This window comes from Myotis daubentonii, chromosome 2 (assembly GCF_963259705.1).
Source record: "Myotis daubentonii chromosome 2, mMyoDau2.1, whole genome shotgun sequence".
Classification (NCBI taxonomy): Eukaryota; Metazoa; Chordata; class Mammalia; order Chiroptera; family Vespertilionidae; genus Myotis; species Myotis daubentonii.
This window is the reverse complement of record NC_081841.1, coordinates 192,562,161-192,578,319: the sequence shown is the minus strand read 5'-3', so window position 1 is coordinate 192,578,319 and position 16,159 is coordinate 192,562,161. Positions and strand designations below refer to the sequence as shown.

Below are 16,159 nucleotides of genomic sequence, written 5' to 3'. Positions count from 1 at the left end.
GGACTAACCAGGTTGAAGCAAAGCCACAAAAGTCAACCGTAACCAAACATTCGCTAATACCCATTTAGGTATTCATTTGGTTCTTATGATGCTTGAACAGACTATGTGTTACACAATCTCTAGAATAATCCTGGGATATTCATTCACCCTGTTGAGGGGGAGAACAAATTTGGTCCTTTTTTGCCCTAAGAAGAGATGAGCGCAGGAGCTCCAGGTGGTTAGCTGAGGGATAAACAGAAGGGCATTCAAAAACCGAGGTGAGTGAATTAATTATTAAACAGCCTAGCACAATCAATACAATATTGCTGGTGTGTTTCCTTGTAGATATTTCTGGAGTTTGCTTCAATATTTAATTTAACCCCAAACTGTAGGTCATTAGAAAATGTGTATTTCAGGTTACCACAAGACACAGCTTGCATTATGTGGTTGCACCACAAAAGGACTAAAATTCTGGATGCAGATTTTGGGTCTGGTAGCTATCGTTTTAAAGACTTCCCCTTCAAGGAAAGGTTAAAAGACACTTTCACATGCTTTTCTCATTTCTGCCTTAAAAAAAATACACAAGTTGGCTTATTACTTCATTTGTAAATTCCTCTTAAATTAAAGAATTGCCAAAGAATTTGGTGTGATAGGGTCTTTGTTAAAGGTTGTAAGAAATGGAGTAATTAACATCAAAGTGCCGTGCCATGTGTTTCTCGTTATTGGTATGCAAACAATGAGACCAAAGGGGGAGAAAAATGTTTGTGATTTTGGTGTAATTGATGATGTAAAGGTAGCATTCTGCTCAAGGGCATGTGACTGGATTGCTTTCTTGGCAGGGGAGGGGGACATTAAAATTTTTTAAAAATTGATTGGAGAGAGAGAGAAGGAGGGAGGGAGAGAGAGAGAGAAAGAGAGAGATCAATTTGTTGTTCCACTTATTTGTTGATTCATTTGATGCATTCATTTGCTGATTCTTGTATGTGCTCTGACCAGGATTGAACCCATAACCTTGGTGTACGGGATGACACGCTAACTCACTGAGCTCTTGTGAAGACTTTTTTACTTGGCCTCAAAAAAACAAACAGAACCCCCCACACATTTCACTTTCGTCCTTTTGAAATTTGTTGGATTATTTCATTGAAGGATTGAATGAATTTGCCTCCTCTCCAGGCCACGCCTCTCTCCAGTAGGGAGGGCTGAGAGGAGTGATGGGTGAGGTGATCAGGATGTCTGTTGTGAGCACTCCTTGGAAATAAAATCACAATTTCACATATTGACATGATTTTTGTTTTTGTTTTTTTGTTAATCCTCACCCGAGGATATTTTTCCATTGATTTTTAGGGAGAGGGAAAGACAGAGAGAAACATCGATGTGAGAGTAACACAACAATTGGTTGCCTCCTTCATGAGCCCTGACCGGGGAGTGCCCGGGTGGGGAAGAAGCCTGCCCTTGACTGGAATGGAACCTGGGACCCCTTAATCCCCAGGTCGAAGCTCTATCCACTGAGCCAAACCAACTAGGGTGTTGTGTGTGTGTGTGTGTGTGTGTGTGTGTGTGTATGTGTGTGTTTAACACAGTTGCTCAGAAGAGCAATATCAAAATGTCTTTTGGATGTGAGGGTGATCTGGCTGCGACATCTGTCACCCCATTGATCGCCAGGGTTGATTTGGCTGATCTGGCTGGCTAGGCGGGTGTCCCCCTCCTCCCTCACCGATCCATGTGCATCCCTCCCGAAGCTGCGCACTCGGTCGACCTCCCCCCCACTTCCCCCCAGGAGAGGACCGGTCTTCTGTCAAGGGTATACGAGTAGCTGTGCTCCCCTGCTAGAACCTCCAAACAAGCTCTCAAAATGTCTTTGTTTGCTTCAAAACGTGCATATCAAAGCAGCTTCCCAAATGCTCCTTTTTTATTCTGAGGTGTGACAGGAAGGCCTTCCTTCCACACATATTCTTCCTATTGTGTCACTCTCACCATTTGAGAATTTTATTTTATTTTTTAATTTTGTCTTATTGCTTAAAGTATTATAAAGGGTAGTACATATGTCTCCTTTCCCCCCCCTTGACCTTCCCCTGGCCTCCCCTAGCCCCCAGTGTCTTGTGTCCATTGGTTATGCTTATATGCATGCATACAAGTTCTTTGGTTGATCTCTTAATCTCTTACCCCCGCCCCCCCCCCCCCCCAACCGTCCCTGGCCTTCCTGCTGTAGTTTGACAGTCTGTTCGAGGCTGCTCTGCCTCTGTATCTATTTTTGTTCATCAGTTTATAATGGTCTTTATTATCCATAAATGAGTGAGATCATGTTCCTTCTGGTCTGAGTCATTATCCTGCTCTTAGACAGGGCAGCCTAGTCATCAACACCTCCTGTATTAGCTTCCTGTGGCTGCTGGAACAACGTACCACAAACAGGGCAGTTAAACAACAAAAAGTTATTGTTTCACAGTCTGGAGGCCAGAAGTCCAAAATCCAGGTGTCAGCAGGGCCCTGCTCCCTCCAGTAGCTCTAGGGGGGATCTTTCCAGGTCTCTTCCAGCTTCTGGTGTTTGCTACCAATCTTTGTAAAGACATTACTCCAATCTCTGCCTCCATTGTCATATGGCCTCTTTCCCTCCCTGTGGGTCTGTGTATGTATCCAAATTTCTCTCTTATGAGGACACTTGTAATACTGGATTAGGTGTGAGCAGTATTAGGTGTGACCTAATTTTAACTTGAATACATCTGCAAAGATCCCAAAAAGACCACATTCACAGGTTCTGATTGGACATGACTTTGGGGGGGACACTATCCAACCCTGTGCACCTACCACTGTCCTTCCAGTGTGGCAGCCAGAGGGCAGTGATGATATTCATGAGGCAGGACATGTGGTCAAGGCTGTAGACACTGCTTAGGGAGGAACAGGACTGCTGAAGTGTTCTCTGAGGTGTGGCTCTGGGGCCTATGGTATGGGAGACAATGACAGGGGCACAGGAGCTCAGAAAAGAAACATTATCCAATTAACTTCTGCCTTGGACCATGCATTCCAACCAGCTCACAAATTCCCCATAACTCAATGCTGCCCACTATGCTGACTGAACCAGAGGAGGACTGTGAGTAAGTGCCTGTCTGAGTTAGGGTGGGGGAGGTCTGTCGCCATTGTCCCAAATCAGTGTAGGCAGGAACCACTGTGGGGCGTCTTCTCCAAGCCCCACACTGGTATTCGACTTTGTGCTTGATGTTCATAGCTATGCCTAAATAGGATTACTTTTTACTGATTTTAAATAATATTACTGTTTTAAAAAATATTTTTTTATTGATTTCAGCGAGGAAGGGAGAGGGAGAAACATCAATGATGAGAATCATTGATTGGCTGCCTCCTGCACGCCCCATATTGGGGATCGAGCCTGCAACCTGGGAAAATGCCCTTGACTGAAACTGAACCCAGGACTCGCCAGTCCACAGGCCATGGCACTCAACTAAGCAAAACTGGTTAGGGCTAAGATTGCTTATTTTAAAATGAAGAGTGTGTTTGCATTTTAGCTTTATGCAAAACTTCAATGTGTTAATGGAAAGCAAATTCCAAATGTCTATAAAGAAACATTCAAATCATTTACTAAATTGTCTTGTGAATGCTAGAATTTCTATTTCTAGTTCTGAAACAGGATACATTAAGGGGGCATGCTGGGGTCCAGCCCCAGCAGGTCCAGGGGTTCCCAAAGGTGTGGACGGAGTCCGCGAAGAAGGAATGACATGGAGACAGCAGCGTTCAGTTGATCATCATAGCGAGGTTCCTTTTTTTTTTGGTCCTGTAACATCTGTATTTATACCAGTTGATTTTAATCCTATTCATTCTATTTCAAAGATTAGGGCCTTTGTTATCTCCATTCCAAGGTTGTTCATAGTTAAAGTGATTAACTAACCGCCTGGCACTTAGTTAAGGGGTATTACTGATGCCCTTCGTTAGTCCTGTTAATCCTAACATAAGGGAAAAATCCTCACCTGGGGAAAGGTGGTCCTGTTTAAAACACATAGCGCTAAGAGGGGGAGCAAACATATGCCATATATGCCAGGTCCCTTGAAACAGGAGCTGTGCAGAAGTTTCTTCCCTGCAGCGACTGTGTCAAGCAGCAAGGGTGGACCAGCTTTCAGAAAATCCCCCCTTTTTTATTTTTTAAAGGATAGCGCGTGTAAACCAGTCCCCACCTCTCAGATTGGGTTGTTTAAGACTCCAAAGACCTGTTTGTGACTTTGCCAACAGGTCAGTTTCCAAGGCTTAACCCAAAATAAAAAAGGGCGAATTTGCCCAAACTGACAACACCTCAAGGAGTCACCAAGTTCTCTTGCATCCTTTCACTTGGATCTCTCTCTCAGTCTTTTTGTGGAGAGAGGGCTAAGAAAGAACTTTTTCTTGAAGATGCTAAACAGTGGCATCAAATGGACAAAATGTTTATCAAGGGACTTTAAAAATCTGACCCCAAGGAATCTAGGACACATACAGGTCATTCAGAGGTATACTTCTGATCTGGGGCAAATTCTAGACTAAAGAAATGATCGTCTTGGGTAAACGTTACAATAGATGAAACTAAGTACAAAGTCTGTTTCCTTATCTGTTAAATGGAGCGAAAAATACTAATCATCTTGCAGAGTTATTGGAAAGATTAAGTGAGTTAATACAGGTAAAGCATTTTCAACACCCCTTCCCCCTCCCCCCCCCCACACACAAAGAAACTAAGTGCAGGTTTTTAGAGACAGAGCAAGATATTGAAAACCTCTTTGAAGAAATAATGACAGAAAACTTCCCCTACCTGGTGAAAGAAATAGACTTCCAAGTCCAGGAAGCGCAGAGAACCCCAAACAAAAGGAATCCAAAGAGGACCACACCAAGACACATCATAATTAAAATGCCAAGAGCAAAAGACAAAGAACGTATCCTAAAAGCAGCAAGAGAAAGAAAATCAGTTACCTAAAAGGGAGTACCCATACGACTGTCAGCTGATTTCTCAACAGAAACGTTGCAGGCCAGAACGGAGTGGCAAGAAATATTCAAAGTGATGAATACCAAGAACCTACAACCAAGACTACTTTATCCAGCAAAGCTATCATTCAGAAGTGAAGGTCAGATAAAGAGCTTCACAGATAAGAAAAAGCTAAAGGAGTTCATCACCACCAAACCAGTATTATATGAAATGCTGAAAGGTATCCTTTAAGAAGAGGAAGAGGAAGAAAAAGGTAAAGATACAAATTATGAACAAATACACATCTATCAACAAGTGAATCTAAAAATCAAGTGAATAAATAATCTGATGAACAGTATGAACTGGTAATTGTAATAGAATCAGGGACATAGAAAGGGAATGGACTGACTATTCTTGGGGGTGGTGGGAAAGGGGTGTGGGGGGTGCGGGAAGAGATTGGAGAATAATCGTGCACCTATGGATGAGGACAGTGGGTGGGAACTGAGGGCAGAGGGTGGGGTGGGAACTGGGTGGAGGGGAGTTATGGTGGAAAAAAGAGGAACCAATGTAATAATCTGAACAATAAAGATTTAATTTAAAAAATATATATTTTATTGATTTTTTTACAGAGAGGAAGGGAGAGAGATAGTGAGCTAGAAACATGGATGGGAGAGAAACATCGATCAGCCGCCCCCTGCACATCCCCCACTGGGGATGTGTCTGCAACCCAGGCACATGCCCCTGACCGGAATCGAACCCGGGACCCCTCAGCCCTCAGGCCGACGCTCTATCCACCGAGCCAAACCGGCCTCGGCTTTCATGAGTTTTCTGTTTTGTTTTTTTTTTGAAATGTCCTACTATCACGTTCAGCTATCAATCATTTCTGAGAGCTCAAGCAGAAGGTCATCTTCGTGTGTCCCAGGATCCAGGTCGATCTCGGCTTCCAATTGGCCTCCTGAAATCTCCCATATGAGTTTCTCAAAACCATCCTCTACAGAGAGGGGGCGGGGGGGGGGGGGCTCTCCTGTGGAAGCAGTGCTGAGTCGGCGAGTTTTCGTGGCCATTCGGGATGAGGAAGGGCCGGATACTTGTGGCGGAGAGGGCTCTGACGAGGAGAGGGGTAAGAAAGAACGTTTTCTTGGAGATGCTAAACAGTGGCATCAAATGGACAAAATGTTTATCAAGGGACTTTAAAAATCTGACCCCAAGGAATCTAGGACACATACAGGTCATTCAGAGGTATACGTCTGATCTGGGGCAAATTCTAGACTAAAGAAATGATCATCTTGGGTAAACGTTACAATAGATGAAACTAAGTACAAAGTCTGTTTCCTTATCTGTTAAATGGAGCGAAAAATACTAATCATCTTGCAGAGTTATTGGAAAGATTAAGTGAGTTAATACAGGTAAAGCATTTTCAACACCCCTCCCCCCTCCCCCCACACACACACAAAGAAACTAAGTGCAGGTTTTTAGAGACAGAGCAAGATATTGAAAACCTCTTTGAAGAAATAATGACAGAAAACTTCCCCTACCTGGTGAAAGAAATAGACTTCCAAGTCCAGGAAGCGCAGAGAACCCCAAAGAAAAGGAATCCAAAGAGGACCACACCAAGACACATCATAATTAAAATGCCAAGAGCAAAAGACAAAGAACGTATCCTAAAAGCAGCAAGAGAAAGAAAATCAGTTACCTAAAAGGGAGTACCCATACGACTGTCAGCTGATTTCTCAACAGAAACGTTGCAGGCCAGAAGAGAGTGGCAAGAAATATTCAAAGTGATGAATACCAAGAACCTACAACCAAGACTACTTTATCCAGCAAAGCTATCATTCAGAAGTGAAGGTCAGATAAAGAGCTTCACAGATAAGAAAAAGCTAAAGGAGTTCATCACCACCAAACCAGTATTATATGAAATGCTGAAAGGTATCCTTTAAGAAGAGGAAGAAGAAGAAAAAGGTAAAGATACAAATTATGAACAACAAATACACATCTATCAACAAGTGAATCTAAAAATCAAGTGAATAAATAATCTGATGAACAGTATGAACTGGTGATTGTAATAGAATCAGGGACATAGAAAGGGAATGAACTGACTATTCTTGGGGGTGGGGGCAAAGGGGTGTGGGGGGTGCGGGAAGAGATTGGAGAATAATCGTGCACCTATGGATGAGGACAGTGGGTGGGAACTGAGGGCAGAGGGTGGGGTGGGAACTGGGTGGAGGGGAGTTATGGTGGAAAAAAGAGGAACCAATGTAATAATCTGAACAATAAAGATTTAATTTAAAAAATATATATTTTATTGATTTTTTTACAGAGAGGAAGGGAGAGAGATAGTGAGCTAGAAACATGGATGCGAGAGAAACATCGATCAGCCGCCCCCTGCACATCCCCCACTGGGGATGTGTCTGCAACCCAGGCACATGCCCCTGACCGGATTCGAACCCGGGGACCCCTCAGCCCTCAGGCCGACGCTCTATCCCCCGAGCCAAACCGGCCTCGGCTTTCGTGAGTTTTCTGTTTGGTGTTTTTTTTGAAATGTCCTACTATCACGTTCAGCTATCAATCATTTGTGAGAGCTCAAGCAGAAGGTCATCTTCGTGTGTCCCAGGATCCAGGTCGATCTCGGCTTCCAATTGGCCTCCTGAAGTCTCCCATATGAGTTTCTCCAAACCATCCTCCACAGAGAGGGGGGGCTGTCCTGTGGAAGCAGTGCTGAGTCGGCGAGTTTTCGCGGCCATTCGGGATGAGGAAGGGCCGGATACTTGTGGCGGAGAGGGCTCTGACGAGGATTGGGCTGGAGGCAGCACAAGACTGTCTCTGGGTCCCTCTGCCTCAGGCCGAGTGCCCGCTGTGTCCTCAGAGATGAGCGGGACCAGAGCCATGGCTGCTTTTGGGGCCGGGCTTTCCTGCCGGACCCCGCTGGCGCTGGCGCGGAGCCGCTTCACCGCTGCCATGACAGCAGGGTGGGTGTCCTCTGCCTTGCGCTTGGGGGCCAGTTTGGGGGAAGAGACCACTTGAGCCACTAAGGGCTTCACACTGGCTTTGGGTTTCGCTTGGACCCTTTCCTCCAAGGCCTGTGCCGCACACTTCGCATCCAATGTGGAGTCGCCAGTCCCTGCGGTTTCCACCTCTGCCTTGTGGGGTGACTCGGTGGGAAGCCGCTTTGTCAGGCTCAGGCTCAGGCTCAGGCTCAGGCTCAGGCTCAGGCTCAGGCTCCGTGTGATGCTCAGCGCAGTGGCCAGCACTGGCGGGTCTGCTGGCGGGGCATGACCCGCCTCTCCGTCTCCCCAGGGGGGTGGCAGGACAGACCTTTCCTTCTGTGAGGTTGCTCTCGCTGGCTGTTTCTGGATGTGCTTTCCTGGCATGGTCTCACATTTCTTGACTGGAATGTGAATGCCCCCTCCCGTTGTCTCATGTGCAGAAGCCTCTTTAGCCTGGATTCTAGCAACACTGCTCTGACATGCAACTTCACTGTCTTCTTGAGGTTTCTTGTCTTCTTTCATCCCTGACTTTTCGGTGATTCGGAAAAGCCCCCTTGGCCCCGGGGTGGCCTCGGGCTGAGGCTGGGAGCTGGGGCTGCTCTTGGAGCTCTGCAGCCCCCTCAGTGCCTTCTCCCGTTTAATTTCCTCCAGCGTCTTGACATGCACCTCCTGCATAGACTTTGTTCTCCCTGCAGGCTCCTCTGATTGTCCTTTGTTGGCCACCAGTGGTGGCAAAACCGATGATTTTTTAGTATCACTGTCCTTCTTTAACTCGCCACAGGTGACATTCTTTTTGCTTTTCTGTCTCTGTGCTTCCTGCGGCCGGTGTTTCTTTTCAGCCAGGACCTCAGAGAAGGTTTTGATTCGAATGGTGGAAGAGCTTCTTGGCCCTGAGGTAGGATCATCAGCTTTCGAAGGGCCTCCTGCCTTGCGTTTAGGTTGCAATTCTCCGCGTTTCTCACTGGCTCTTTCCAGAAGGATTTCTGCTAATGTCTTCACGTGGATGTCGCCAAGGTCAGTAAGTCTCTCTGCTGCCTCCTCGTTGTTTTGACCAGCTGACACACCTACTCGTTCCTTTAGAGACTTGGAAACTCGAACTCTCTTTGGTGTTTTGTCAGTGTCTGAAGCACCCATTTTCTTCCCTAGGCTCTGTGCAAGGGCACGCTTAGGTGGAGGACCACTGTCACCACCTTCAGAAAATTTTCGTTTCCCCAGTCTCTCGGTGAGGCTCAGTCTTATCAAGGGTTCTTCTCCTTGTTTGTTGGAGAGAGTCCCTGTCCTCACCGCAGTCTGGACATTCTCTTTTTCGGGACCGGGGAGGGGCTGAGGCTGGAGTAAAAGACGGGATACTCCTGAAGAACCTTCACCTTGCATCTTGGACTTTTCCTGCATTTTCTTTGACTTAATTTCCTCAAGAGTTTTCAATCCAACATTCAAACTTTCACCTTGTTCTAAATTGACCCCGGGTTTCCGGGCAGAAGCCCCTCGTGATCCATTATGAACTTTGGGAGTTGGTTGCAGGGTTGGTGTTTTGGTTTCATCACCTTCCTCAGAAAACTGATCATCATCGTCTTCATCATCGTCGTCTTCATCAACATCTGCAGCATTGATCACAACTGGCGGATGTGTGGGGGTAGGAAAATGTTCTGAACTTTGTACTTTCATCACACTTTGCAGTTGAGGGGCGGGATCAGACTGGACAGACAATTTGTGTTGTTGAGCTGTGAGCTGGGAAGCCTTCACTTGCCCCTCTGGTGACTCAGGCACAGTGGGCAACACAGTTTTGCTTGGAGGTAGAAAAAGGCCATCCACATAACGTCCTCTGTTGTGATGAAAGGCGCAGTTTAGCTTTCGGCATCCCCTTGGTTGATTTTCCCAATAACAAGGAATCTCACTCCGTTTTTTATCAATCTCCATGTGCCGAAACCTGCACACCCGCCGAAAACAGCGTCCTTCTTGCCAGAATGTGCAGACAGTTTCGTTTCCTAGTGCAGCTGCACAGTGACGGAATGGACAGCTGTCACCTTTGGTACATGTAGAATAGAAGAAAAAATAGCAGTCTTCTCCTTGCTGAGGCATGCTGGGTAGATCCTGAGATCAGGAATGTCTTCTTGCAAACAAGGCACTGCTTTCTCAAGGTCAGGAGCAGCTTCGAGTCCTCTTGAAGTGGACTTAGTCCTCCAGAAGACACCTCAATCACAGAAATTGCCTTTAAAATGTAATGATTAGCTGGTTGCCCTCAACAGGAACACCTGTGTCTTCACTGAGTTCCAATCTCTCACGCACTTAGTACTAGTCAATTTTCCAGGAAATTTCTGGGCAGGCAATATCCCCAAATCGAACCGAGGACACTATCGCCGGCTCCCGCTTGCTGCCACGTCTTTCTTCTTTGTTGGCCGCTGCCCTCCGCCACTGCCGGGCTAGAGCCCCAGCAGGTCCAGGGGTTCCCAGAGGCGTGGACAGAGTCGGTGAAGAAGGAATGACACGGAGACAGCAGCCTTCAGTTGATCAGCAGCCTAGCCAGGTTCTCGTTTGATTGTCCTGTGACATCTGTATTTATACCATTTGATTTCAATCCTATCCATTCTAAGCTACAAGGAAGTAACTGAAGGAGATTATCCTCAGTAAAGTTTATGTAGCTGAAGCATGATTGTTCATAGTTAAAGGGATTAACTACCCGCCCTGGCACTTAGTGAAGGGGTTTCACTGATGCCCTTCCTTCTTCCTGTTAATCCCTAACTGCAAGGGGGGAAAAATCCTGACCTGGGGAAACAACCTTTCTCCGGGAGGTGGTCCTGTTTAAAACACATAAGAGGGGGAGCAAACCTATGCCATATACACCAGGTCCCTTGAAACATAAGCTGTGCAGATGTTTCTTCCCTGCAGTGACTGTGTCAAGCAGCAAGGTTGGACTGGCTTCCGGCAGGGGCATTAATTTACTTTTTTATAAAGTCCAATTATTTTCAAGAGTAAATTATTTTTAGCAGTAATGGAAAGACCATGTGGAAAAGATCTGTCTTAGCAAATGATTGACCAGTCACTTAGAGTCCTATTATTTCATTTTTTGTGAATTGTTGTTCCTTTCTAGTTCTTCTGAGGTTTTAGAGGTTGCATGGAAGAAACAAACTTTCTTCTACCCTGCTATGTTCTTTCAGCTGGTCTATAACTCAAATTGACATGAGACAGACTAAGAAGAGAAAATGACCAAATTTAATTACATACATACGTATGGGAATCCCACATACTGAGAGAGTCAGACACCCCACACACATGAGTGATTCAAAGACAGAAAGTTGAAATGATGTATAAATGACATTTCGAGCTAAGCGTCACCTTAGGGCAGTGATGGCGAACCTTTTGAGCTCGGCGTGTCAGCAATTTGAAAAACCCTAACTTAACTCTAGTGCCGTGTCACATATAGAAATTTTTTGATATTTGCAACCATAGTAAAACAAAGACTTATATTTTTGATATTTATTTTACATATTTAAATGCCATTTAACAAAGAAAAATCAACCAAAAAATGAGTTCGTGTGTCAGAGGTGTCCCAGCTCCCAGTGTCTTAGGTTCGCCATCACTGCCTTAGGGCTTCACAAGGGGGGAAGGTTAGTCACGAGATGAGAAGAACAGATGTTCAGTAATTAGAAGTTGCCCTGCACTACAGATAAGTCCTAAAAGGTTATTTCTAGTGATAACTGTTTTTATGGCCCCTAATTAAAATTCTTTGAGGGAGAGGTAAAAGTATCTTGTGAACCTGCAGGGTTTTGATGCGTTCAGCTAAAAATAATTCACATGCCAGAGAGGACACCTTGGGGAGACCAGTTTTAAACTTCTTCAGAGTCAAAAAGTAACAAGAAAGCAGAATCATCATTTCAAATAAACTATAAACAAAAGAAAAATATCTCTTCTGTAAAAGGTAGAAGTGTTATGGGAATACTAGAGGCCCAGTGCACAAAATTCGTGCACAGGTAGGGTCCTTAGCAGCTGCTGGCTGCTGGCCAGGGCCTCCCTTCATTCCCACTACCCCCTGGTGGTCAGCACATGTCATAGTGAGCAATCAAACTTCCAGTCGGTCGAACTCCTGAGGGGACACTTCACATATTAGGCTTTAATATATATAGATTCTTTTCAACTTGAAAGTAAAATTGGTGATACTCTGAGGAGGCTTGCACCCTTCTTGGTTGCAGCTCCCAGTGGCCCTGAGGGCACGCAGCCCATCCAGGAAGCCCCCAGAGGCAAATGTGAGCAGGAGCAACGGAGTCCAAAGAGGAACGAGCAGTAGAAAATCTCAATATGGAAAATGCCCAACATGAAAATGAAGGAGGGGACCAAGCCCCTGTGCAGAATGAGGAGGAACCTCGCACTTTGGGAGGAGGCAAAGCCCAGAAGCCTGGAAGAAATGTCAGGGTGGGGCGGGTTAAGCGACTTGTCCCTAATTTTCAGGGGTCCATATCTAACAAGTGTGTTGATCACAATGCAGTGGGAGATAGTGTAGAAAAGATCACAAAACAGCAGATGGATATCAGGAGAAAGACTAAGGAGCAGCAAATGAGGCATGTTATATGCTTCCAAACTCCTAAACCTGATAATCATTATGACTTCTGCTTTATATCTTGAATCCCAAGGTTTTCACTGAGGCTAATAATTTGGCCTCTGTTCCAAAAGCTAGTAGTTTTGTGATTTACTTTTCTGTAAACCTTTTGCTGTTTCCTCTTACTAGTTTCTAATTGAATAATGTTTTGTCTCAGTTTAAAACTCTCTGTCCAGCAAGGCAATTTCACTTAGTTTCTGGAAAAAATATTCTTTTCATGATGTAAAATTAATAAAGCAACTTAAAAAAGAAATTAAAATTGGCATTGAGTTTATTAACATTATAGTGATTCCTCTGAATTGGCAGCTGGTTCACAAACATGGCATGAAAGGGTGAAGAGTGTCAATATGCCTCTATATTGCAGTGAGATAAACCTTTAGTGTGATAATGAAGGTCACACTTGTTTTTAATAATATATCTAAAAATACTGAAGGAATAACTTGAGTTTAACTTTTATTAATAAGTAAACTCATTAATAAACCATGTTTCTATTGACCCACCATTTACCATTTAAAACATTTTTTATTGATTTATTTGGAGAGAGAAACATCGATTCTGTTGCCTTCCATACATGCCAACTGGGGATCAAACCCACAACCCAGGGGCCATGACCAGGAATCAAACCTGAGACCTTCAGGTGCACAAGATGATGCTCAACCAACTGAGCCACTCTGGCTGGGCCCATTTGCCATTTTTTATCTTACTTAAATTTCCTCAGGAAGAGAAAGGAGGAAAATCTTCAAATATTAACAAATAAAATATGCCCCTATATCCAACTCTGGAAATGAAATTGAACAGATTATTCCTAGTTTACAGGAAATGCACAATATGGAGCAAAGGATAACCGGAGGGAACAATCAGACAAATCTAGAATATAGGGTATTCTACACAAAAACTGGCCTGGTCCCTCCAAAAGGCCAATATTAGGTAAATAATGAAGGGAGAAAGTTTTGGGACTGTTCTAGATTGAAAGAGATAAAAGAGACATAAAAACAAAATGTAATGCACAAGTCTTAACTGGGTTCTCTAATAAAAGGCATTGGACTTTATATTAGACTAGGGGCCCGGTGCACGAAATTCGTGCACTGGGTGTGTGTGGGGAGGGGAGAGTCCCTCAGCCCAGCCTGCCCCCTCTCACATACTGGGAGTCCTCAGGCGTTGACCCCCATCACCCTCCAATCGCCTGATTGGCCCCTTGCCCAGGCCTGATGCCTCCGCCAGAGGCGTTGACCCCCATCACCCTCCGATCGCCTGATCGGCCCCTTGCCCAGGCCTAACGCCTCCGCCAGAGGTGTCAGGCTTGGACAGGGGACCCCCATCTCCCCCCGATCACTGGCTCTGGCCCCCGCCCAGGCCTGAGGCCTCTGGCCCAGGAATCATGCCTGGGCAGGGGACCCCCATCTCCCTCTGATCGCTTGCTCCACCCCCCGCCCAAGCCTAACGCCTCTGACCCAGGCTTCAGGCCTGGGCAAGGGGACCATTATATCCCCCCAATCCCCGGCTCCGCCCCCACCCAGGCCTGATGCCTCGGCCAGAGGAGTTGACCCTCATCACCCTCCGATCACCAATCACCGGATTGGCCCCTTGACCAGGCCTGAGGCCTCCGGCAGAGGTGTCAGGCCTGGGCAGGGGACCCCCAGCTGCAGCGGCCCCGCGATAGTGGGCTCCGCTTTAGGCCCAGGCAAGGGACCCCTAGCTCCCGGGACTGCCAGCTTCGACCGTGTCCAGCTCCCATCGCTGGCTCCACCCCTACTTCCTGCTATCACTGGCCAGGGCGGAAAAGGCGCCTGATTCTCCGATCATGGCTGGGGGGCAGGGCAAAGGCGGCCCCAGGGCCGCCTTTGCCCTGTCCCCCAGCTCTTAGCTCCCCCCTGGGTTTCTGATCACTGTCAGTGGCAGGGGGCTTCTTCCTGCTTTCCCTTTCACCTCCCTGCATTGTGCCTACATATGCAAATTAACCTCCATTTTGTTGGCAGTTAACTGCCAATCTTAGTTGGCAGTTAACTGCCAATCATAGTTGGCAGTTAATTTGCATATAGTCCTGATCAGCCAATGAAAAGGGTATCGTCGTACGCCAATTACCATTTTTCTCTTTTATTAGATAGGATGATATTAAGGAATTAGGTTTTTGGCAAGAGTATTGTGTGCTGGAGAACAACCTTACTTTTTAGAGGCACACGCTGAGATTGTTTAGGATGAATTGCCATGCTATCTGTACGAAATGGATCAGAAAAAAGGATAATACAAATAGTTAAGTCAAGGCAATAGGTGTTTTATTTATGCTTCCACTAAGTTTGGAACTATTTGTGAAGAAAAATGTGACAAAGAACGATATATGTAGATGACTTGATCGTGAGGCAAAGCCTTCTGTTTTCTTGGTCCGAATGTTTTCACTACCATTCAGTGACACAGCAAAGCTCCTAACATTCAGTAACAGCACTTGGGCACATTGAAACAATCTCTTGTGTAAGTTTTCTTGTATCCTGTTTAAGAAGCGGTAATAAACTGAGAACCTCAAGAGAGCACATGGCACAACTGAAGGTGAAGGGCAGCGTTCTACTGTGGGAGCTGGAAACTGTGACAGTCAGTCTCTGAGGCATCAAAAGGAGAGACAGCACTGTAGTTAGTTGCCAACTATTGGTAAGAAGTGCCATGTGCTCTCTTGAGGTTCTCAGTTTATTGAGCTGCACCTCGTGCCACTGGCTCTCAAGCAGGAAGAATTAGACTCCTTAATCTTGCATCCTGTTTAAGAAGCGGCATCCAGACAATTGGTCTTTCTGGGGAAAAGTAGATTTGGAGACCATTGCTTTGGAACCGTGAGTCCTGCAGTGTCTCAATTTTCCGATAACAATAGGTAACAATTACTTGGTGCTTGGCCCTAAGTACTTTATGTACATTAACTTTACAACAACATTAGGTGTACCAGTAGGTCCACATACATAAAGAGACATTGACTCACCCAAGATCACCCAACTAAAATGTGGCAGAATTATGCTGAAGAGGAACTGCGTTAACGACTGCAATTCATTTTGAGATACATAAATAACAAGATGGATTGGTGAACAGAGAACTGACTAGATGAACAGATGTGGATAAAATGAATCTAGGCGATGGCTACACAGGTGTTCACTAAGCAACTCATTCGGCTTTTCTGTGTTTAAAAGTTGTCGTCACAAAATGTTGGGGGAAAATGTTTAAAAGTGGCAGAACTGAGATTCAAACCAAGACAGCTTTTCTCCAGAGCTCTTGGCCACCATGTGCCACTGCCTCTCAAGCAGGAAGAATTAGACTCCAGAAGCTTAAGGGAATTGACCAAAGTCTTGTTGCAAACATGTGATAGGACTTTATACTGAAGAAGTTATCTGGCCAACCCCTTTCCTGATAGATGAGTCTCAAAGAGAGGATGATCTGCTCAAGGTCTAGAGAAGGATTAGGACACTATCTCCGACTTTCCACTGCTCATCCCCTATTCCAAGTTGCCCTGTCTTCTCATTGGAGCAGCTAGGCACCATGATGTGTGATCCTGTTTATCATCTACTTGTTTTGGTCACAAAACAGGCCTTCTTACCAATAGTTGGCAACTAACGACAGTGTTGTCTCTCCTTTTGATGCCTCAGGGACTGTCACAGCTCCCACAGCAGAACGCTGCCCTTCACCTTCAGTTGTGCCATGTGC

At 45.5% G+C, this 16,159-nt stretch overlaps 2 protein-coding genes across 2 annotated transcripts; one reads left to right on the top strand and one right to left on the bottom strand.

Moving 5' to 3' along the window:
* Positions 1-7,443: 7,443 nt before the first annotated feature.
* Positions 7,444-9,972, bottom strand: LOC132226422 (zinc finger CCCH domain-containing protein 11A-like). The gene has a single exon (XM_059681090.1). It carries the CDS (start codon positions 9,970-9,972, stop codon positions 7,465-7,467), a length of 2,508 nt encoding a protein of 835 aa, XP_059537073.1. The 3' UTR covers positions 7,444-7,464.
* A 1,551-nt stretch (positions 9,973-11,523) lies between these two features.
* Positions 11,524-12,510, top strand: LOC132226780 (protein BEX4-like). Its single transcript, XM_059681215.1, has 2 exons — positions 11,524-11,530; positions 12,143-12,510. The coding sequence occupies exons 1-2, from the start codon at positions 11,524-11,526 to the stop codon at positions 12,508-12,510; spliced, it is 375 nt and encodes a 124-aa protein (XP_059537198.1).
* The last annotated feature ends 3,649 nt before the right edge of the window (positions 12,511-16,159 follow it).